General features: G+C 41.8%; 1 protein-coding gene across 3 annotated transcripts in view; it reads left to right on the top strand.

Moving 5' to 3' along the window:
- Nucleotides 1-15,309: 15,309 nt before the first annotated feature.
- The window catches only part of LOC147322119 (phosphatidate phosphatase LPIN2-like), an 18,564-nt gene continuing 8,559 nt past the window's right edge, over nt 15,310-25,314 (top strand). Inside the window, exons 1-5 of one of the 3 annotated variants that reach the window (XM_086306503.1) lie at nt 15,310-15,437; nt 23,076-23,276; nt 24,624-24,719; nt 24,810-25,108; nt 25,197-25,313. In XM_086306503.1, the coding sequence (XP_086162629.1) occupies nt 23,085-23,276; nt 24,624-24,719; nt 24,810-25,108; nt 25,197-25,313 (704 nt within the window). In that variant the 5' untranslated portion in view covers nt 15,310-15,437; nt 23,076-23,084. Of the gene's footprint in view, nt 15,438-15,580; nt 15,670-23,075; nt 23,277-24,623; nt 24,720-24,809; nt 25,109-25,196; nt 25,314 lie in introns of those variants that run through there. The other 2 variants (XM_086306502.1, XM_086306504.1) reach the window with 2 other exon arrangements.

The following is a 25,314-nucleotide window of genomic DNA, read 5'->3' as shown; positions in this document are numbered from 1 at the left end:
CTTTGTACTCCATATTGTACTCTTAAGAATATACAGAGTGATGCAGGCTTTCCAGCTTAAAGAGGCGCCGCTCTAGTTTGCACGGACGAATAAAGCAAACATGAGAAATTCTTGTTGTGAAACAGAGCAGAAATGATCCAGATGAACAAGAGTAAAATTTGCAGAGGTCGATTAAGGCAAGGCAAATTTATTTGTATAGCACAATTCAACAACAAGGTGATTCAAAGTGCTTTACAGAGACATTAGAAACAAAAACAAATAAAAAGCATGATTTAAAATTGATTAAAGCAAGCAAACAAACAAACTAACTAAATAACAAACAAACAAACAACAGTATATAAAATCAAAACACATAAAATCACAACAGTAGATAAAATCAGTAGTTAAATGTAAGTTTTGAAATTTAAGCTTAAAAGTGTGGATTTGGTGCTTTATTCAAATGCAGCTGAGAACAGGTGAGTCTTCAACCTGGATTTAAATAAACTGAGTGTTTCAGCTGATCTGAGGCTTTCTGGGAGTTTGTTCCAGATATATGGAGCATGAAAGCTGAATGCAGCTTCTCCGTGTCTGGTTCTGACTCTGGGAACTGATAAAAAAACCGGATCCAGATGACCTGAGGGATCTGGAAGGTTCATACTGGGTCAGGAGGTCACTGATGTATTTTGGTCCTAAACCATTCAGAGCTTTATAGGCCAGCATCGGAACTTTAAAGTCTATCCTCTGACGGACAGGCAGCCAGTGTAAAGACCTCAGAGCTGGACTGATGTGGTCCACTTTTTTGGTCTTAGTGAGGACTCGAGCAGCAGAGTTCTGAATGAGCTGCAGCTGTCTGACTGATTTTTTAGGTAGACCTGTAAAGATGCTGTTACAGTAATCAAGCCTACTAAAGATGAATGCATGGACTAGTTTTTCCAGGTCCTGTTGAGACATCAGATCTTTTATCCTTGATATATTCTTGAGGTGATAGTAAGCTGACTTTGTTATTGTCTTAATGTGTTTTTCTAAGTTTAGGTCTGCATCCATCACTACACCCAAATTTCTCGCCTGGTTTGTGGTTTTTAGGTGTATAGACTGTCTCTGGTGACCTGTAATCGTTTTTCTTTGGCACCAAAGACTATTACTTCATAACCAGTCGTTAATTTCCTCAATGCATTTACCAAGAGCCTGTACAGGGCCTTGGTCTCCTGGTGACATTGTGATATATATTTGTGTGTCATCTGCAAAGCTATGATAGTTTATTTTGTTGTTCTTTATAATCTGTGCCAGTGGGAGCATGTAAATGTTAAACAGAAGGGGTCCCAAGATGGAACCTTGGGGAACTCCACATGTGATGCTTGTCTGCTCAGATGTGAAGTTACCTATTGATACAAAGTATTTCCTGTTTTCTAAGTATGTTTTGAACCAGTTTAGTACAGTTCCTGAAAGACCTGCCCAGTTCTCCAGTCGTTTGAGTAATATGTTGTGGTCAACTGTATCAAATGCTGCACTGAGATCCAGTAAAACTAAGACTGACATTTTTCCACTGTCTGTATTCAGACATATGTCATTAAACACTTTGGTCAGAGCGGTTTCAGTGCTGTGGTTCTGTCTAAAACCTGACTGGAAGGCATCGTAGCAGTTATTCTGTTTTAAGAAGTAACTAAGCTGTTGAGAAACTGCTTTTTCAATGATCTTACTTAAAAATGGGAGATTTGAGTTCGGCCTGTAGTTGTTCATTTGTGTCTTGTCAAGATTGTCCTTTTTCAGTATAGGTTTGATTACAGCAGTTTTTAGTGATTCTGGAAACACACCTGATAATAAAGAAAAGTTGACGATCTGTAACAGGTCTGACTCTAAAGTCTTTGAGACCTTTTTGAAAAAACTTGTTGGCAGGACATCTAAACAGCAGGAGGAGGAGTTCAGTTGACCTAAGATGTCCTCCAGGTCTTTGCTGTTAATCGGGTGAAACTGTTTCATGGTGTTTAAACAGTTTTTTGGTGGACACAGTACATATCCCGGATCTGCTGTTGATGTACCAATTGCTTGTCTAATTTTTTGGATTTTTTCTGTGAAGAATTTGGCGAAGTCATTGCAGGCCATGGTTGAATGAAGTTCAGCTGCCACTGGCACAGGAGGGTTTGTTAGCCTGTTTTGGCTTCCCTTCATTGGCTTCCTGTTAAATCCAGAATTGAATTCAAAATCCTGCTCCTCACATACAAGGTCCTAAATAATCAGGCCCCATCGTATCTTAATGACCTTGTAGTACCATATCACCCTATTAGAGCACTTCGCTCTCGCTCTGCAGGCCTACTTGTTGTTCCTAGAGTATTTAAAAGTAGAATGGGAGGGAGAGCCTTCAGTTTTCAGTTTTCAGGCCCCTCTTCTGTGGAACCAGCTTCCAGTTTGGATTCGGGAGACAGACACTATCTCTACTTTTAAGATTAGGCTTAAAACTTTCCTTTTTGCTAAAGCATATAGTTAGGGCTGGACCAGGTGACCCTGAATCCTCCCTTAGTTATGCTGCAATAGACATAGGCTGCTGGGGGATTCCCATGATGCATTGAGTTTTTCCTTTCCAGTCACCTTTCTCACTCACTATGTATTAACAGACCTCTCTGCATTGAATCATATCTGTTATTAACCTCTGTCTCTCTTCCACAGCATGTCTTTTATCCTGTCTTCCTTCTCTCACCCCAACCGGTCGCAGCAGATGGTCGCCCCTCCCTGAGCCTGGTTCTGCCAGAGGTTTCTTCCTGTTAAAAGGGAGTTTTTCCTTCCCACTGTTGCCAAAGTGCTTGCTCATAGGGGGTCATATGATTGTTGGGTTTTTCTCTGTATCGCCTTGAGGCGACTTATGTTGTGATTTGGCGCTATATAAATAAAATTGAATTGAATTGAATTCAACTGTAGAAAATAAGACCCGAGCATTATGACTGTTTTTAGTGATGATGTCAGAGAAGTAGGACCTCCTTGCACTCCTCAGTTGTAAATTATAATTGTGAAGTTTCTCTTTATAGATGTCATAATGAACCTGGAGGTTTGTTTTTCTCCATCTGTGCTCAGCTTTCCTACACTCTCTTTTTTCATTTTTCACTAGTGTGGAGTTTCTCCATGGAGACTTTTTCCTTCCAGAGATAACCTTCACCTTAATGGGAGCAATAGTGTCCATTACATTTAACATGTTAGCATTGAAGCTATTGACGAGCTCATTGACTGACCCTCTGGGCAGGTCAGGTGTTAATGGGAAGACCTGGTTAAAAATTGCACTACTGAGTTCAGTTATACACCGTTTTGTGATCACTGTTGTTGATATATTTATGTGGGCTGAGATTTTACTTTCAAAGAAAACACAGTAATGATCAGACAGGCCCACATCAGACACAGTAACCTCTGAAATGCTCAGGCCCTTGGAGATCAGTAGGTCAAGAGTGTGTCCTCTATTATGTGTGGCCTCTGTTACATGCTGAGTCAGCCCAAAGTTGCCCAGAGTGTTACTCAGGTCTTTAGTCCCTTTGTCCTGAGGGTTGTCCACATGGATGTTAAAATCCCCAACAATAATTACACAGTCAAAATCAACACAGATCACAGACAGCAGTTCACTGAGGTCATTAAAAAAGTCTGTGCAGTATTTGGGAGGCCTGTAAACATTAAGAAACACAACTTTGGATGGGGCCTTCAGCTGTAAAGCCACATATTCAAAAGACTGAAAACTTCCAGGAGATAGCTGCTTACATTGAAATGATTCATTAAAGACAGCGACCCCCCCTCCTCTCCTGCTCACCCTGGCCTCACTGATAAAACTGTAGTTAGGAGGGGTCGTCTCGATGAGAACAGCTCCACTGTTACTTTGGTCCAACCAAGTTTCAGTTAAAAACATAAAATCAAGGCTGTGCTCAGTGATTAAATCATTAATTAAAAATGTTTTCCCAGCTAGAGATCTAATGTTTAATAAAGCCAACTTAAGTGTTTTAGAGGTCCCTCGTGTTTGGGAGCAGTCTGTGGCACACAAGGTATGTTTACTATGTCTAAAGATCTTTTAGAGTGCAGCTCTCTGTGTTTTGACCAGGCCACATGTCTCCTGTCACCTAAAAGTACAGAAATTTTAAAACCTTCTAGTAAACAGGGTCCCAGCTTCTCCTGGGAAAAGTCACCACTGCCATAATCCTCGCAGCCCGGACCCTTCACACATCACACATCAGACTGCGGAGACAGGGCATGAAGGTGGTAAGGAGGAACTAAGGGGGTGAAGGATATAAAAAAAACAACAACAGCAATAGAATAATATTAAACACAAAGTGAACCCGTCTTCCTTCATTAAATAGGTTCTTTTAGATGTTAAGGAGGAATTGACTTAACCAGGCTGGCGGAGAATGAAGACAACCGGACACCTGCTGCAGATGGGGAATCAGTGAACTTTTATTGAGACAGAGACAACCTCTCAACACAGCTCACATCAGGAGATTCCCAATATTTGCTGTGAGGATGGGTATATATTCTCTAAAACTTACAGGAGGGGGTTGTGAGGAAAGTGCTGCATTAGCAGAAAAACAACTCCATAAAAGGAAATCGGCCTTGGGTGTTCTAGTCTCTTCGCTTGCAGATATCTTGCACCTGCAGGATGAGGCGATCGCTTCTTATCGCTCTCAAGGCCAAAGTCGTGAGCACATTTTTATTACACAGTTGCACAGTAACTTTAAAGCTGAACAATATTTAAAGCTGAATAATGTTTGATCAGATTATATTTTCTTCAAATCCCCCTTTTGACCCATCTTAAATGGGTCAACACACAAAAATAAGTAACATTCAAAGGAACACAGAGACGTGTCGAAGCCTGGCTCGAAAAACTCCTCGGGTCTTATCATTTGTCTTTATCTGTCATTGCAGATGAGGAGAAAAGAGTCCAGGCACCACCCTGCCCAGGGGTCGGCTGCAAGCAGTCTCGGTTCCCGACGAAAGCAGTAACAGCTGTCCTGCAACCAAGGATACAACGAGTCAGTGCAACCAGGGTAGTGACACAAAATTAACAGTTCCTGTAACCTAGCAACCAAAAAGCATAAGTAATGATAAAAATGTGGAGAGTACAGAGTATACTATAATAATGAGAGATATAAACGTGAAAATGTGAAAGAATAAATCAATCGTAAAATAAACACAGAACGGTAACTGCTAAGGACATTCAAAAGTGAATATGTTAAAAAGTGAGGAAGGGGTGTGGAATAAAACAATTTATATCCAGTGGTGGGAGTACACATTCGCTCAGGCTTAAGTCCGGAGACCCTGAGAACATCGCTTAACCCTCACAACCCGACCAGACACAGTTCAACCAGATATATCCTTCAAGAGGAAGTGGGTGAGGGAAACAATTAATAACAAGCCTAATACAAAACACCACAGAGAAACAACCATTCTAGAAGCATTTAAACAAGAGAAAGACGATAATGTTCGTCGCCCTCACGATCAGAGTTTTCATCATCCGTTGGCGAGGAGGTCAAGGCCAGATCCTTTAGGGTAAAAATTAAGCCTGAAAGATCCGGTTTTTTTGCTATTCTGAGCATATTTTGGTTTCTCCAGTGCAAAGCCTGACCCCTAGAGTGCTTGGACCAATCGAGGTCCGTTTCTGACACTAAACTGGACCACTTCCACTGATGCCAACCTCCCAGGGTTATATACCACACTGAGGAGGAGAGATGTACTGCAAGGTTAAAAAGATCCCCCCCTTGGTCTTTGGTGACGGGAGTGACTGGGAAGCTAGCGAAATCTATTTCGACTACCCAACTTTTATTGTTGGGGACACAGAGAGTAATCATTCTAGTCGTACTTGGGGTGCAGGAGGTAACCGTGTGTCGTTTCTTTCTAAATGGATCGGGCGTGGGCAAAACTGGAGAGGAAGTGGTGGGCAAGACCCTAGGGGCTACATTTGTCAGATTGGAACTGTCAGAAGGGGGCGAAGCTTTTGAACTTGAAGGTGTCAGAAGTGTCGGGGGCCCTTCGCAGATCAGGATTATGCCAATGGGAATGAGACCCAGGGCCAGGAAGCAAACAAAGACGCAACATCTTTGCCTGCCTGTCATTTCAGGGGGAAAGGGCCAAGACATGTTTACTTAGCTTGGATGTCTTCTAATAGAGGATGATGGGGCAGAGAAAGGTGGTCCAGTTCCCCCCACCTCGCCAAGGGCGTGTTCTAGGAGTTAAAGAGCAACAAAAAGTATCAGTGACACAACTTTAAATGAGCTTTCAGCAGTTAAAACTATTGCAATGTAAAATGTAAATCTTAAAAACTCAAGCCAATATAAAAGCAAAGTCATAAAAGATGTTAAAAATAGAAAAATAAAAATGTTTAGTTCAGTATGAAGAACACCCCCTTTTGTAACCAGCCGGCTTGTAGGTTGAGCTTTGGCTCCCTCAAGTGGTTGGTGATGCTGTTGCAGCTCCTTCTGACAGGTCCTTCTGCACCTCTCTCAAGGTTCTTCCTGGTTCGGTGGCAGCAGCGCACTGTGTGTAATGAAACCAGGTGTCACCTTTCCCTTCGAGCCTGACAGCGTGGGAGGTCCGCTCTGTTATGCGGTAAGGGCCTGTCCAGCGAGGCTCAGCCCACTTTCTCTTTGTGACTTTCAGGAGGACGTAGTCCATTCCAGGTGTAGCCGCCTCTTTCAGCTCTTGCTGGTTTCTTTCAGCGACCTGTGAGGAATACTGGGCAACAAAACTGCGGAGCATGTTATAATATGTCCTCGGATCGAGGTCTGAATCAGCTTCATCCGACATTAACAGGCGAGAGGAGGGGCCAGGAAAAGGCCTGCCATGCTCCAACTCAAATGGAGTGTAACCAGAGGTTTGATTTACTGAGCATCTTATGGACATTAATGCAAGAGGCAATGCCTTAACCCAATCTAATTTGGTCTGTGCACAGATTTTAGCCAATTTAGTTTTTAGAGTTTGATTCATCCTTTCCACTTTCCCCTGGGATTGGGGGTGGTAAACTGAGCCAAACTTATGTTTCAAACCTAATGCGGCTTCAACCCTCTGCAGATCGTGGTTCCTGAAATGTGAACCATTGTCCGACCTTATGACCTCGGGAAACCCATGCTGTGGTATATAATGATTAATCAGACACTTCACCACAGTTCTACTGTTTTCACTTGCTGTCGGCCAGGCTTCTGGCCAACCTGAAAATGCATCCACAGCCACCAGCAGGTACCTGTAACTACCTACTCTGTCCACCATGTCTGTGTAATCAATGATTATTTCTTTCCCTGGGCAAAGTGGGATGGGGAAGTACCCTGCTATTGGCTTGAAGGCGGGCTTGATTCCAAATTGGTTGCACTCCTTACAGGTTTTAACCATGTATTTTGTCATGTCTTTTAGATAAGGGTGCCACCAGGCGGCTAAGTTCCTCATCATTTGTGCAGGTCCCACATGCCCCACTCCATGTGCCTCTTCCATTGCTGTCTGTCTGACCCCTGGCGGTAGAATGGGCCTTCCATCTGGGCCACGCCAAACATCTGTGTTTGTGGCCCCTCTTGTTACCCATAATGATTTTTCCTGGGGGCTGGCTTTGTCCTGTAACTCTCTGATTGTGGCTAGGCCTAGTTGTATGGGTGGTCTTTCTGGAGGGGGTGTGGCTTCTGGGTCCATTACCATAATCAGGGAGGGTAAGTAACCAGCTGTCTGCTTAGCTACTAAGTCGGCCTGTTTGTTACCTAATGCCACTAAGTCGAATCCGGCACTGTGTCCTTTGCATTTTACCACTGCCACCTTAACAGGTAACAACAGTGCTTCCGCTAATTCCCTCATTTCTATCTCATGTTTAATAGGCTTTCCGCTGGCTGTCAAAAAACCAGCTCTTAGCCACTGCTTGAGCTCCACATGCACTGCTCCCACAGCATAAGCTGAATCACTGTATATATTCACTTTCTGTCCCTTTCCCATCCTTAAGGCTTCAATCACCGCTCTCAGTTCAGCTCTCTGTGCAGACTGTTGTCCTGTCAACTGCTCTGCTTTCACTGTTTTCCATCTCATGTCTGTCTGTTCCACTATTGCCCATGCAGCCTTCAACATTCCACTTTCAGTTCTGAAACAACATCCATCTGTGAACCAATCTTTTTCTGCATCCATTAGAGGTTCTGCCTGCAAATCTGGCCTGATTTTCTCCTGTACCTGCACAACCTCTTCCCACATATGTGGTTCCCCTGATCCCATGTGATCAGCCATGTTTATGCCTTCATGTGAGTAGGTGATGTGTGGTGCTTCCAAAATGGTACTGAGGCGTCTCTGCCTGAGTGAAGTGAGTGTGAAGGCCTGTGAGGAGACGTAGGCCACCACACTGTGTGATGTCAAAATTTTTAGTGGGTGGTTCATCACTATGTGTGCTGTTTTCTGAATGATTTTTGCAAGTCCAGAAACGTGTTGTGTGCACGGTGGGTGGCGTTTTTCAGTGTTGTCAAGCATTACGCTTACATATGTCAACACTTTTCTCTCTCCCCCTTTTTTCTGGAACAGGATGCCATTGATATGGGTTCCAGTTCCAGAAACATCAAGATGAAAAGGCAAAGCATAATCTGGCACAGCAAGGTCAGAGGCGACAGAAAGCTGTTGTTTTAACTTTATAAACGCCTGTTCTGTTTCTGTAGTCCATGAGAGGCGAGCAGAGAGGTTTCTCATGCCTTGTTCATTTACCAAAACGCGCAAAGGGGAAGTAAGGCCAACATAGTCTGGGACATAGGTCCTGCTGTAACCAGTCAGGCCCAAAAATGACAACATGTCTTTTACAGTTAGAGGTTTTGGATGGTGCAAAATGGAGTTCCTGTGTTCTGGGGACAAGGAAATACCGGACTGTGAGACCATGCGGCCTAGAAAAGAAACCTGTTTTCTTGCAATCTGTAGTTTGTTTTTGCTCACTTTAAAACCTGTGTTGGCCAGGTGGTGAAGTACCACTCTGGTGGCCTCCAAACAGATGTCAGCCGTGGGGGCAGACAGCAAAAGGTCATCCACATATTGTATTAACATACAGTCAGATGGTAGTGGGCTGGTTTGTAAAAGTTCTTTCAAACACTGATTAAACAGTCCTGGGGAGAGGGCAAATCCCTGTGGTAAGCGAGTGTAACGCCATTGTCGGCCTCTAAATGTAAATGAGAAAATGTCACGCAGTGACTCACGAAGTGGGAGGCAGAAAAAGGCATTAGCCAAGTCAATGCAGGTGAACCAGGCATGAGATGGTGGGAGGTTGGTCAAGGCAACATAAGGATTAGGCACAGGCAAAGTAGGAGTGCCAAGTAAGGCATTAATCCTTCTCAAATCATGTGCCATTCTGAACTTCCCCGTGCCTTTTTTCTCAACGGGTAGGATGGGCGTGTTCCACTTAGAGCAGGAGGGCTCCAAGACACCGGCAGTGACCAAACCAGAAATTGTTTCTGCAATCCCAGCCTCAGCCTCCGGTCTGTGTGGGTACTGAGGCTGCCACAAAGGGGTAGCAGATGACAGTTGAAAAGAGACTGGCTCCACATCAACTAAACCTACATCTGTGGGTCCAAGGGACCACAAACAATCTGGAAGAGAGTCGAGTAAAGGCGCAGCATCACAGTGGTCTGTGTGTTCTCTTCCATGTGACCCGCTGACCACTCCATGTTGCAGTGTTGAGGAATTAAAGCAATCATTTAAAATTTGGTATGTCTTGGTAGATGGAGAAAACAAAACCTGTGGGAGTTTTGTAGGTGTCCAGTCAGTGGCCGCAAGGGAACGTTTAACCATTCCACCCAGCTCCTTAGCCTGGTGTCCAGGATGTAAGGCCAGTGACAAATCAGGGGCAACTGGACCAGGAGGGGGAGCCGCAGCGGCCACAAGCTGCTTTTTAGGCTTGTCACCTTTTCCACCCAGGTCGTTTTTAGCTTTCTGCAGCTGAACCTTCAACAGTTGCAACTGTAAATCTTCGACGCTCTCCGCTTTATCATCAGACTTAATCTGCACTTTGTTAAGATTAAAAATCAAATGTTTCTTCCAGATTGCAAAGTCACAGTCCTGCAAATCAGGATTATCCTCCATTTTCTGGCTTACTGACTCCGGAATGCCCCTCAGCACCGCCCTTCTAAACCACATGCTCTGTGAACAAGTCCTACTGGGGTGATGACCTGTATGGTTCACCCAGTCTTCAACAGCCTGATTTAGATAATGGGTGGGATTTTGCTTTCCCTCCCATTTAAATTTCTGTAAGGTGCCTTGATTTTTGGGTGGGAATTGTTTGCGCAGGGCCGGTCCAATAAACCTCAAGGCCTGCATTAGTGGCACCTCGTTCTCATGCGTGGTAGTACCCGCATTTTGTTCCAGGTCCGCTGCCTGAGATCGGGATGTGCACCTAGTTATAATAGCTCTAAAATCTCCCAGTGCGAGGTCCTGTCCAGCTGTGTATTTATCCAAACCAGCCAACCAGGCATTCCCTCCCTCCATTATGTCAGGGAGTTTGTCCACTAGGGCCTGGACATCTCCGAATGAATAAGGTTGATACACTGGTCTACGTTGCGCTTTAGTCTGGACCAGGGGAAATATGCCTGGAGGCTGAGGCACAGGGCCCTTAGATCTAGTCTGATATCCTAAACTGGGAGGGGTAGAGGGGGGTGTATTGTTAAGGTTACTGAGTTCATCATCAGTATCCTCAGTTTCTTCCCCGCCTGGTGGGGTAGCAGTGTCAGCAAAAACGTGGGCTAAACTCATCTGTGTTTCCGGATCCTGACGGCCCACCAAAGACATGGTAACTGTGACATTTGGTGAAGTGCCAGGCTCAGTTTTTGCAGTAGCGGTCAGATCTCCTTTAACAGCGACAGGAGTGCTGGCAAAGGGGTTGGACCGGGAAAGAGGGGCTGACGCAACACGATTATTCACCTGGACCACTGACCTATGTTCATTTAAGCAGCTGCGTAATGCTGCTTCTAGATCAGTTAATTGTTGTTCAGTGGGTTCCTGTCTGTTCATTCGAACCGCAAATGGTGCGCTCGCAAATGGGTCAGTTAGGCCCTCAGATCCGGTTCCAAAACAATGGGACATAGAAGAGGGGGCTCTACTACTAGCTGAGGATGTCGCCGACAGAGAGGAGCTTCCTGGGCAAAAATGCTTGGTATCTATGGGAGTTGGAGCTACGGGCGGTTCTTCTCCAATAGTCATTATTCCACCAGAGATATTAAGTACCGGATATATGCCTGCTGAGGGAGGAGTTGAGGCAGAATAGGGAGGTGGCTGAGACCTATTTTTCTTCATGTGTGGTTTTGCAGTTTCCCATAAACACACCCAGTAATTAAATTTAGCTTTGCGGCCTGCGTGCTTATCTGCTTCCTTTCTGTGTCTCACCCCGCTCATCACACCTGCACCTGCTGCTGCTGAGTTGGCTTCTTCCTCTTTCTCTTTTGCCTGCATAGCCTTATTCTGCCAAATTATTCCCCAGTTACCACTACTCCCCTCGTCCTTTCCCTTTTCTTTCATTAACCTTTCAGCTGTTTTCCTCAATGACTCTTTCTGCTTTTTTGCTTCTTTAGGCTGGTGTGTGGAGTTGATGACTGTCTCAACACATGTTAATTGTTCTCCCAATGTGCTAAGAATAACACCGGGACCCCAACCATCATCATTAGTTTCTCGATCTAATTCTCCATCCATTTTACTGTCAATGGAGGAGTGTTCTTTTATTGATTTTAAAGGAGAATTTGGGCCAGCTGGGTTTCTGCCTCTGTTAGGCACTAACAGCTGGGGCGCTGCTTTAAAGGTGAGTCAGCACTGAAATATCCCTTCAGGTGTTACCAAGCTTCTACCAAACCGGGGTCTGGCGGGTAGCCTTGCCTAGAGCTTCCTGATAGGGGTGCTAGTTGGTTGTCACCTTGTTCACACGTCTCATTCACACTTCATACATTACCTGCAGTCACTCATTACCCTCCTTGTGTATGTAATAAATGTGTAAAAAAAAATTCTATGTGTGGTGTATTATTTTAACCAAAAGAGGAACCTAGTTCCTTTAATTGTGTCATCTGTGAACAACGGAGAACCAAACTGTCCTGCCCAGTGTTCCACAGCAAGCATTCAGCGTGTATTTATGTGTGTCCAATATCAAACAGAACATCAAAACATTTAAAACACTAAAATCATCGGGGTTTTAAGAAGAGATCCGTTTTCTCCTATTGATCAAAGGGACCCCTCCTTTGGACTCCAACCAGTACTTCTCCTTTTTAAGTTTTAGAGGATCTTTTCTAATAAAGTCCTCTGGGCCTTCCTAACCCTTCTGTAGTTTAGAGAATATTACTAAAAAATATTCTCAAGGCCTTTAACCTTTTAATTTGTTTAGAAAGGCGTTACTAATAAACCCTTTCAAGGTCCCAGACCTGCACTGAGGTATGTATCCGACACCGGAGAGCAACCCGTCGGCTGCAACCGTGGTCAGACCTCAGTTCACTCTTATCTTTATTCACTTATTCACTTATTTCTTATTCACTTATCTCTTATTCACTTATTTCTTATTCACTTATTTCTTATTCACTTGTCTGATTCTCAACAAGCCTTAAGTAAGCCAGACAATTTTGGTTATGAATTACTAGGAGTTTGGACACTAAGTATTTTTATAATGTTCAATATAGCAGAAATAAAAGGTCTGCTTACCTTGTTTTTGTGTGCGCACAGCTTTTGTCCAAACTCCGTTCACTCAGACCACGGCCGAAATCCTCCCATCCGTTCCAGTTGACCTGGAGCGGATCCTGTTTCGTGACGCCAATTGAAGGATATAAAAAAAACAACAACAGCAATAGAATAATATTAAACACAAAGTGAACCCGTCTTCCTTCATTAAATAGGTTCTTTTAGATGTTAAGGAGGAATTGACTTAACCAGGCTGGCGGAGAATGAAGACAACCGGACACCTGCTGCAGATGGGGAATCAGTGAACTTTTATTGAGACAGAGACAACCTCTCAACACAGCTCACATCAGGAGATTCCCAATATTTGCTGTGAGGATGGGTATATATTCTCTAAAACTTACAGGAGGGGGTTGTGAGGAAAGTGCTGCATTAGCAGAAAAACAACTCCATAAAAGGAAATCGGCCTTGGGTGTTCTAGTCTCTTCGCTTGCAGATATCTTGCACCTGCAGGATGAGGCGATCGCTTCTTATCGCTCTCAAGGCCAAAGTCGTGAGCACATTTTTATTACACAGTTGCACAGTAACTTTAAAGCTGAACAATATTTAAAGCTGAATAATGTTTGATCAGATTATATTTTCTTCAGGGGGCGAGGCTGGGCAATGTGACTTCGATTGCTCTGTTGAGGGTGGGGCTCGATGGCGAACCTTTGGCCGCTCTGGTGGGGGGTTTATGGGGGATTGGGACGGGGGGTAGATCTGAGCCCAGCATTGACCCACTCCATCATCTCCTCAGTGAATTTCAGGTGTGGGGAGGAGGGAGAAAGGGAGGGGGAGGAGGGTGATGGCCTGTCAGGGGTTTGGGGGACTGGGATTGATGATGACAACACAAACAGAATGACACTACTATAAATGTATCTTCTAAAAACTGGACTTTTACTGAGGCTGGAATTAACTTGGCTTATTTATTCAAATTTCCTTCAGGAAATGTAAAGCAGCTCTTTTACATAACAGACACATCAGTTCTGGAAATCCTTGTGTAAAAAGTGAGGCAAACTGCCTGGTGTTTTATGGGGAAGTGAAACTTGCCACTTCCTTTTCTCGAGCCAGTGGATGCTAGACTAAATTTGTTCCTCCTTAAAATTCATTTATAGAACAGTCTGATGGCACAGGGCCATTGAAATGAGTCTTCACATTCAGTCCAACTTGTGTTGCTTAATATGTATCCTGCTGATGTGTCCTGGAGCAAATCTTTGCTCTGTTGTGACCTCTGACCCCAGAACATAAATTATGGAAAATTGATTTTCCTAACATTTGATCTTTGAAGTATCCACTGAAGAAGAAGTATTAACCTTTTGAAATTAAAATATAACCCGTATGACTGTGCAGATCATCTACACTGATCATGCCTTGTACATTTTGAAACAGTTTCATATGGATTGACTGTTGTTCTATTGAGTGCAGTGTCTCCAGAAATACCGTAGAAACCTCATAAAGTGGAGATTTGATTTTTATGCATCTTTATCCATAGCTTTCTCATTAAAATATGTTTTTTTCTTTAAAATACCTTCAGAAGCTTACGTTCAGAAGACAGATTAAAACTTGAATATTCTTAATTAAGCTGCTTAACATAAAATTTAAGTTAATTTATGTTACCTCTCTGGGGGTACACAGCAAACTGAGGACATTATACTTCAATGCTGTGCTCTTGAGTTATTGTATTACTGTCTAATCCTATAGCAGCTAAGGGATGGATCAAAATAAAACGGTCCATTAACTTCACCAAAAAAGAAAGATTTAAGCCTGATTTTAAAAGCAGAGAGGCTCCCTGTGTCCCCAGCCAAAACTATAGTCTGCACATTTTCTATAACAAGAAATCTAAAATATGGTGTTTCCAGGATTTTTTAATGGGGTAAAAAAGGTGGGAACTGAGAACAAGGTGGGAACATTCATGTAGAAATTGCTGAGCACAATTTTCAGGTTTATTTGTAACCCAGTGTCTTATTGCAGATTTATTGCATAAAAAGAAGTATAACCAAACAGTTTAAACAGAATTCGGTGTGGGTTAATTGTTTTGCAGAGTTGGAAGTTTGGACTTTTTTACTTAATTAAAGGTTCATATACAAATGTCCTAAAGTAAACATGCTCATTATATAGAATGGCACTTTTCAGTCATAAACATTACATTGGATTATCATTCTTAATTTATTGACGTGTATGTCACTTTAATGTTGCAGCTGTTGATCACTTTAATGGATAGATTTATAATAATACAGTTATTACAATAATGCAAACATAGAAACTCATAAATAAAGTACAAGTGCATTAAACCTGTACCTTTGTAAAATACTAGCTACATAACTGCTGGTCCTATCCATGACTTCGCCCAATATTGTAGGGCATTGGAGATTGCCAGTCACATTTCAGGGGTGACCTGTGCCACCACATGCCACTCTCTGGACACACCCCTGACCTAAAAGTCATATTCTGGCTATTTTGACAAAATATGGTTGCATTTCTTTTTAGGTTGGGCAGCATAGGCCTATTCTGATACCAAACCTTAATTAAAAAGTATGTGACTTCATTTTGAATCCTTTTGATATTTCTCTAAAAAAAAAGTTGAGGCTGTGCACACCACATTTTACGCAAACTCTCCATTTTACCTCTAAACCTTCTTCCTCTAAACGGACTTCGTTAACCTAATCACCTGACCACCTGCGCTGAAATCACGTGCGGCCTCATGGTCACGTGGTGTGCTCCTTCTCCACTTAGCGGCTGTAGAGGCGGAGAGACTCGGCAAACTGCCGGCGGAGAGGCTGAGTGACGGTGTGTCTCCCTGCGGTGAGCCGGTACTCCAGCAGGTAGGATGATTTAACCGCTCGCTGTCCTCACTGCGCTCATTTAAGAGCTGGGGGAGAATTTAAAGAGGCACAACCTGACTTCCCGAGTTTAAATATTGCCCCGCTGCTGCGGAGTGGTTGAAGGAGACATTTAGCTTGCTTGTATGTAACTAATGAGTCCTGTTTGATTCTGAGTGTCGCTTGTGGACAGTTGATATATCGAGTAGAAGTCAGCCTGTGCAGGATAATGAAGGTTTGTGACGCTAACGCGTTTTGTTAAATTATAATAAGCGCCGGTTTTGTCAGGTTAACCGTCAGCTGTGTCCTTAAACGCCTCATAGGTTTCACTACAGAAATACTAAACTAAAGCTGGGTATTTAGAGACCAGAATTTGAATGTAATCTACAGGTGCACGGAGCCTACTGCTTGGAGTGACTAAATGTCAAACATAATTATTTACAGCTACTTAAACGTGGGAAATTACTAAATTAAAAACAAACAAACAGTTAAAATCATTATTTAATTGAAATAAAGCCCTATTTGAATTTTCAGCTTCAGAAAGTCAAGTGAAAAACACCCATACAGTGTTGCTATGTTTCTTTTATGAATAGGTGAAAGGTTTTAATGAAAACAGATCTTTAACACGACCTTGGTCAAAACAACACCTGGCTGACTCACAATCACGTTGGACAGTTGGATGTAGTGAGCAGTAGGAACGTGCCAAGACAGGGAAAGCTAGATTTGTCCTAATCTTGTAAACAGGATTAACACCTCTTTAAGTCCTGTCACCCCATACAGAGAGACGGGCCAGGATGAGTCCTGGATGTGTATCCAGCCATTTTTGTAATCAACCAAAAAAGTAAAGCTTTTTATTATATTATTGTGTTATATTTGTATTGTGCCATAAGTTACATCATATTAATACAAATTGATTCCTTTGAATGAGGAAGACGCCCACACAAATGCTGACATTTGAGGCAAAAGCCTGTTGGTCTGCTGACTAATTTGCTGATGAGCTGTTTACCATCGTTACCAGTTAGTTTTTATTTAATTATTTTTGGATTTTTGCTGAAAAAGTTAATCATTATATTATATTTTAATTGACATTTCTGATAAGTGACTCATCATTTAGCATTTATGTTACCAATCCTAAGTATTTTATAGTGTTAGCTGTGTGTTTTTGACTCTTTTGGTGGACAAACATGTGTGGCAACGTGGACATTTTATTAATCAAAATGGGTAATCCCTTATTCACAAGGGATTCCACACTGGGTAGTTTCCATATGTTTGATTTGGGGGATTTGTTTGTTACACATCCTGACACAAGCGATTTATGTCTCATCCCAGAATGGAACCAGAGACCTTTTGCTTGGTTGGTTAATTTGTAAACCTCTGCACTTGATTAATGGTATATTAAATTAAATTAAAGGTATATTTAAAAAATGATAAAGAGATGAATAAATATGAAAATAATTTAGTTCCAGCCCACCTGGAGGTGTAGATTTTTGTACTTGACATTATTCTTAGCATTTTTGCATGTTAAGACCTTTTTTTTTTTTTTTAAATTAAATGTGTATACGTGATTAGTTGTCCTGAATAGTCTTTCTGTTGTTTTTAAATGTCTCCCACTGGCAGAATAGCAGAGGTGTAAAGATTGTGAAACTGTGACTGAAATTGTGTTAATAAAAATATCAGAATGATGCTACTCTGTTTGTGCAAAGACTTCCTGCTAAGTTGAGGTTTTCTTACGTGACATGCGCACACGTGCTGTCTGCTCAAGAGCTGTCTGCCATATTGGATGAGATACGATCACTGGTTGCTAAGGAAATGCGTATTCCTCAACTGGTTGGCAGTGGTTACTGGAGGCGTCTGGCTGTTGCTTTGGTTGCTAGCAAATTGTTATGGTTATGTTTGTTTCTTTGTCTGCAAATACTCTCAAACAACTAGCCCAGTGGTAGCAAAATTTGGAAAAAGTACGACACAGATGAGAAATGGAGAAAGTTCCCCTAGTAGACAAGTTCGTCACTTACATTAAACTATGACCGCAGCAGTACGCTAGCGACCAAACCAATCACAAGGAGCTTTTTGGCCAACTTGTTGGGAAATACAGGTTTTTCCCTATCGACAGGTGGTTGCAAGGGAGTCACTAACCAGTCTAACTAACCAGGGCTTGCGTGACTGGAATGTTAGCATTTTCCAAGTGGCTGCCATCAACCTCTGGGAACCATGGTTAGCGAATACAATTTTTCCATCATGACCAGTGGTTGCAAGATGATTGCAGACCAGTCTAGGCCTGTGTGTTCATTTACATATGATTTGGCACGTGCAGTGCTGCTCTCTGAAATCCATTCATTTCTATTGCTTGCGCTGCACAATAATGGTTTCTTGCTGCGCAGTGCCAGCGTGGCGTACTCAGGGATGTGTGGTCAAAGTTTGACCTAGTTCGACTGTACCTTTGCCTGACCAATTAAAAACAAGTCTAGAAGACTATGAAGAAAGCATGTGCGTATCCGAGTTTGGTGAACTTTTTGACACACATTTACGTGGATGGATAGATAGATAGATTGATTTAATACAACACAAACTCTTGTAGAGGATACAAAGTCAAAGAGAGACATGTTTTGAAATGACAAGGACCAGGTGTATCTAGTACACGTAGAGCAGCCGCAAAAAATGACATACAAGCAGAGCGCAGCGGCCAGCGCAACACAAACCGTCCTTCGCTCTAGCTAGCGGTCAGCGCAGCACATGCCCTCTGCCCTCTCGCTCTTTCATGTCTGTAAACACTCTCCTGATGACTTTATGGACTCAATCTCTAGTTTCACATCATAGTGAATAAAATGTTAAGTCCATATTGAAAATTATGTTTTAGTTTTGTTTTTTTGGTTGTATCTGACAAGTTGTTGGGCAACAACTTATCAGTTACAAGCTGAAATGAGTGTACAGTTTCACATCCTCGTTCACCTCTTGCTTGCCACATCTAATTTTAGAACATATGTGTATTCATAAAGGCACTTTGTAGAACAATAGAGGATGTCCATCTTTTATGCTGTTGGTAGGTATGAAGCAAATCATGAGTTTGGGTAGTTTTTTAATCACCTCCTAGTGGAAAATAAGGCTCCATATTGTTTTTGATTTGTATATTCTTGTTATGTTCTGGATGAATTCAGTTAATTTCAAGTCTGCACACTTTGGCCCCCCAGCTGTACAGAACATCATACCATTCTATCTTTAATGTGGGAACCTATGAGCTAGTCTGCGGCCAAATTCTCTGGGGATATCAGCCAGTATTTTCAGACTTTCAGTGCAGCCTGGGGATATCTGGGCCAAGACTTAACTTTCTGTCTGCAGGGAGAAAGCTTAGAGAAAAACTAATAAAGAGCTAGAGTATGGTGGCCAGTAAAGTAAATTGACAGTTTACCTACATGCAACCAGAGCCTGTTTAAATGTCACTAGGCTTTTGTACTTTTAATACATACCAGAATAATCAAATGTCTTGCCCCATATCTACATTCTGCAAATTCACATGCACATCTGTTTATAGAGCTTATGATGTGTGTGACGGAAGTGCTGTGGGAGTTGAACTCATTCTAAATTTGGTCATGTGCACTGCAGATAAAGCAGACGGTGGTCAACAGCACTCAACAGGGAGCTCTGATTGTTGTTTTTGTGTTCTCATCTAGACACTTCTGTTTTGAACACAACACGAGCGTTGCAGTTTTCAGGGTACAGCTTGCTTTGGTTGACAGTAGGACAGGAAGTCACAGGATATTACAGGAACTCTGTGCACACAGTGTAATGCTGTTATCGTATCATTAAACACCACGCAACATTCAGTAACCTTTGTGGTCTTCTCAGCACTGAACACCCAAGTTTGAGATACATTGCTGGTATTCTATATACATTCATGGTTTCCATAGAATGAGTAACGGCTATCTATGTCTTGTGCCAACAGATCAGATTTAGTTTAGTCCATGACCTACATTTGCATTCTTAAATATGAAATATTTGGATGGTGATGTGCTCTGGCACCTGTTGTTCTGCATAGTTTTTCACATTTTGTAGAGTAAATTATTATTCAAACCAAAATCCATTGGATCAAAGTGTTCCCTGAGGGTGTTTTGCACTGCTTGTAGACACATTTCAAGCACAGGTTGTCCGTGACTGGGGGCCTGGTGCTGGATTATGTAAGCGTTTTAGCTAAGGCCTGGGGTAATTTTTCCCTCAGTGCATGTAGAAAGGTCAGAGGAGCTGTGCTGCATGGCACAAACCAGGAGCAGGCTGCTTGAGGAGGACAAGGGGGGTAAAGGAGGAGGGAGCACATGGAGTCCTCAGGAAGGACACCTGTAGAGCAGCGGGACCAGCGTCTGCACCTGAAGTCCCTCTGGACTCTAGTGAGTTGGGGTGCTGCTTTGACTTCTGTCTTACTGAATAGTATGAGCAAAGGTGGACTTTTTCACCTTTACTCATTTTATAATAAGAGTAAAGGTTGGTGTTTGTGTTTTTGTGGTCATTTATTTAAGAAATGCAGGAGAGAAACTGATGGATCTGTGAATGATACTGTGTTTATTTATTGGTCAGTCTGTATATCATTATTTCACTTGACTGTTGAGTCAGTGGAAAGGGAGAGTGAGGAAAATTCGTGTAAGACAACAGAAATGTATTGAATTTTCATTGATAACGAGGAATATTAGAAGGTGAAATTAGATTCTATAGAAAAATTAGTTGATTAAGAAAAGGGATTAAGTTTTCCTTCCTTGCTTTTTCCAGCCAGTTCACTGTGTGATCAGCTTCCCAGTAGGTATCTTATCTAATGTGAATATATCTACTCTTGTAAACCTGCTCCAGTCGTTTAATCCTAACTTCATTTTACTTTCTGCTGCAATCACTAAACATCTTTATGCTATCTTTAGGTTAGGTTCATGATACTGATGAAAAGGTCCTGATGTGCAGAATTAATGGCTGTAGATATGACTGGATCTCCAAAGGACCACATTTTGCGTATTCATCATTTTCAGCTATTATCAGCAGATTGTAGTTCGCTGAGTATGTTTTTGGTCTAATGTCTAATCGCATTAGAGTTTAATTGGAACACTGGCTGCCGGTCTTAGAGGCTGAATGGTTTCAAAGTCCAAGCAGCTGGTAAGCATCTCGCATCTAGTCTCTTAATTGTTGTCCCAAACACAACACAATAACACATTTTTTTTTTTTTTTTTTTTTTTTTTTTTTTTTTTTACCATTTAGGCCACACAAATATGAGAACTCCTTATCTGCATGTCATGTTTCCTGTTGCAAACCCATACATTAAAGCATCTGAACTCACATTAAACCGCAGTAATTGTAGGTGCTGAGCAACATGAGAACATATAATGACAATTGTACGACTTCGACTTACGTCCTGAAGGGATGAAATAAGGTTCAGTAAATACAAATTTGAGCTCTGAAAACATGGCCTTTGTTTGCTGTGGTGTTACGAACGTACATGAGAAAAGCAGGAAACCCCAAAACTGCATTAGCCGGAGTAATGACGTAATGTAACCTGGAAGTGTAATGTGATAGCTTGTGTACGAGGGACGCATGAGACAGTTCTGATAAATGTAACCACAACTGATTTTGTCAGTGATCTGAGTCAATGACATTGTATTTTTACATTGTCGTAGTGTTGTGTGTTGTTGTGTAAGAAGTTTCTTTTATTCATTGTTTACTCAATCTAGATTTAAAACTTACACACCGCTTAAAATGTTTAAATCAAAGGCATTAACCCTATTTTACAGTAAATGCAATAAAATAAAATTAGTGTTGAAATCACTGCATATTATTTAAGTTAGAAATATCCTTAAAATGCATTTGGTGGGTTTTTCTGAAGTGACTTTTGTGATTATAAACAGCATAGGCCAGAGTTCACCTTCAAACCTTTTAACCTAATCCACTTGGGTGTGAACTCTCTTTGTCCATATACACATCATGTTTGAGCTACGATGAGTCCATAAATTGTAAATTTTATGCTTTTATTTTAAACTTTTAAACCGTCACAGTACAAGAATTGTGTACTGCATTGGTGGTAAGTTGCAGTTCTTACTTAGTTGTAATATATCCGACTGTCCACAGTACAGAGTCCTATTACACTGACTGACTTGTGCTTTATTATGCAAGCTAATACAGGGGTTGTGTTCATGGAAGACCTCTACTGAGAAATATCTTATTACATTTGGATTCAGGGATAATGTTGTTGTATGAATACCAGTAGAAAAGGGATCCCGCTGTGTTAACAGTTTACAGTTGACACAGTTTGGACTCGTGCTGCACTGCCTCTGTATTGGGTTATCTTTCAGCACCAGTAGATAGAAAACCATCAGGTCACAAATCAAATTCATCTAATGCAAAAAGGTTTTGCCTCATCTGGCCGTCTCTCCAGCCACAGCAAATGATATTGAATCGTCAGCCGGATGGACTATGTCAATGATCTTTGGGTTGTGTTTCAAATTAGATTCCCCAAACTTTACCAGCTCATGAGTACCACCTTTTCACATCTTATTATTATTGTTATTCTCTTTCAGAGGTCCTTATTGTAATAAGGGACGCGTTGTAGTGTCCTTTCGACTATTCTTTGAGATTCATAGCACAAAATGAAAACAAAGAACAAAAAAAGAATGATTTTACTTTGCTTAGCTTTGAGTCAGCAGACATGAATGACCTGAAACATTCAGAGAAGATTAATAATATGGCTGTTAATGACATGTCATTATAGCATTGATAAACTCTGGTAGAAATAAAAATGACTGCTTAACCACTGAGTCAAAATACCAGAAATGTTTTTCTAAAGTGATCTGTGACTAATATAAAATGCATTCCTCATGTCCCCTTCAACAATAAAAGGTGATGAAGCAGACATGAGGATTTAAAGATGAGAGAATAATATAATTATATGTATTTAAGGCTTCAGTGCTGGTGATGATTAGTGAGTATGATGTGCATAAAAAGTACAGAAATGTTAGTAAAAATAAAAAAGTTATGAATATCAATAAAAATACAATTGTGCTACCAGTGTGTAACAATGCATTTTATTTTCATTGTAGCATTTTTTTTGAATTCTTAATTAACCTAAATTTGAGGTTTTATCACTCCTTTTTCCTCTAACAAAGTCAGGCTGACATGTCAGACAGGTTTCGCTTGTTTATGTAAAACTGTACATAAAACTATCACAGATTTATTGCTAGCTGTACAAACTGTACAAAGGTCTTTTCTAACTGCTTAGGATTGTTATGTTGTTAACACTCAAACTGGTTACAGAGAGATTAACTAGATGTGACCCAAGTTGGGTCCCATTGATTGTAACTTCTGCTCCTTGTGGACACAGAAACACTTTCAAAAACGTGCTCTCTGGTCAATTCTACATCAGCTGCCTCGGTGCTGTATCTGAGGCACTGATTAAGTCTCGATCGCCTAGGACTCTTTAAGAAAATGGGACAGAGCCACTGTGTTTAGGGACTGGCATGCATTTCCTTTGCAGGCTATTCTGAACAACAGGGGCCTCACGACAGGAACCATGTCCTAGAAAGACACAAAAATGACCTCATGATTTTATTTTGCTGTTAATCCAGACAATATAAGGGGTTGGAAGGTAAAGTGTAAATTAACGAAAGCTATTTTTGCTGACAGGTGAACACCATGAACTATGTGGGGCAGCTGGCAGGCCAGGTGCTGGTGACAGTAAAGGAGCTCTATAAAGGGATCAATCAGGCCACTCTCTCAGGCTGCATTGACGTGATTGTGGTCCGACAGCCCGATGGGACGTTCCAGTGCTCTCCTTTCCACGTCCGCTTTGGAAAACTGGGGGTGCTGCGCTCCAGGGAGAAAGTAGTGAGTGTCTGCTTCAAGTAGAAGTGCACAGGTGTAAAAAATCTGCAAATGTGTGCGGTGAATTTAAATGAAAGCGTGCTTGCTCTGCTCTGAAGGAAATATTTGAACCTAAACATTTCGGTATCCTGGAGCAGATTTTAAAATAAATGTAAAACATGTCTGTTTAAATGTTAACAAAAACGACCATAGAAATGTTTTTAGATAGATCATAGATCATAATGGCTAATTTTATATTATGTGGGGTGTCCAAGGTTGCACAATGAACCTGTGTGTTATCAAGAAGCTGCACAATAGATTTTCTGGTCATCTGACTGCTCTTTGCCTCTCTCTTTCCATCTCAACCACATTATCATCCAATCCACTCTCTGCTTCTAACAAGAGCACACTGCACTCTCTCTATTTATAGCCTCTGTATAGTGGGTAACTGAGGATGGAGACAGAATACATAGACTAAAGCTCAATTCAGCCTCTTATTCCCAGCTGATCGAGCTTCATCCTCTTCAAAAACCTTGTCTTACATATAGAATAAGCCCGTCTGTTGTAGACTTGCAGGAAGGACTGACAGGAACAGGAAGTAGTCTGTGGTTGACTGAAGATGTTTTCACTTACTCTGTAAATCACAGAGGTTTAAAACATTTCTTACTACAAACCAAGCAGGAAAAAATAGAACACAGGTGTTAAATGCCCTGCACCGTGTGACAATTTAAAGGTGCTGGGAGTCACTTAATCAGCACAGCTGAGTTTAAAGTAGAAGAGAATTATGAAAAACATTTTTTTTCATGGTTTAAAGAACAGGTTATTTCCAGTATTGGAGCAGATCAATGGAAAATTAAAAAATGAAAACCTTTATTTGAGTCCCTGGGTTCCTTCTGGAATTCCATGCATTTGTTTATGAGATCATCAGTGCCTCTGCTGATTCCCTGCACTGAGCACCAATACTTGAAGATGGCTTAAAAATGGAGGCCAATAATCACTAAAATCAGCAGATGACTGGATACCAGGAAAACACAGCTAACATTAATATTAGCAGGAGAAACACAGTTGTTTTTTCTTTAGTCTGACCAACTTTTGGTGAATGCGTGAAACAGAGCACTTACTGTACTTCACTGAACACACTTGGGTGTTAATACCAATAATTTGGGGGATTTAATGCTGAGAGCCTTTATGGCTTGTTTGTTTTAAATAATGGGCAGAAGTCATGGCGAGTAGTTTTCTCTGTGGCTTAACTCTAAAGCTTCTGTGACGACATACATATTGTGCTTTTCTCATTAGGGTTTGGTAAAAAAATCTGAGGCCATCTGAGGAGAACAGAGTTTAAGCATCTTTTGAAATGTTGTTTGACTGCAGATTGATATAGAGATCAATGGAGAACCTGTGGAGCTACACATGAAGCTTGGAGACAATGGAGAGGCCTTCTTTGTCCAGGAGACGGAGCAGAATAATGTGAATTTTACCCACATAATATGAATAAAATTGAGCTGAATTATCTATCGTTGCTCTTTGTACATGTATTTATTTTTTTCTCTGAAACAGGAGATTGTTCCAGCCCATTTGGTGACCTCACCTATCCCTACAGAAGAGCCTCTGTTCAGGAGCAGAGAATCCAGATGTGGGGGAACAACAGCAGAGACCAGCCAGCCCCTCAGTCTGGAAGAGCCAGTCTCTGTAAACCTCCACCCCTGCTCCAATTCAGCTGGTAAAAAGAAGAAGAGACGCAGGAGAAAGCACAAAGCTGAGCCACGTAAGGAGGAGCAAACGACGGCGTCTGCAGCCGGGGAGCTGGAGCTGTGTGATCTCAGTTCAGATGAAGAGCAAAATGCACAGAGTGGACGGTGAGGAGACATGTTTACTCTGAAAATTGAAATTTTGACCTGTTCTTCAATGTAACTAAATTATTCATTTGTTGTTTCCTGTCCTCAGAGCATCTTCACTGTCTGCAATGAAGGAAAATATGGACCACAGACAGCATTCCCCACTCACCGCCCTTGAATGGGACAGCTACCCATTCTCTGATGGCGACTGGTTGCCCTGCACTACG

This window comes from Aulonocara sp. 'chitande type north' Nkhata Bay, linkage group LG9 (assembly GCF_057382095.1).
Source record: "Aulonocara sp. 'chitande type north' Nkhata Bay isolate Kocher_YH1m ecotype deep benthic linkage group LG9, A_spYH_male_GT1.1, whole genome shotgun sequence".
Taxonomy (NCBI): Eukaryota; Metazoa; Chordata; class Actinopteri; order Cichliformes; family Cichlidae; genus Aulonocara; species Aulonocara sp. 'chitande type north' Nkhata Bay.
This window is presented reverse-complemented; position numbering and strand designations above follow the sequence as displayed.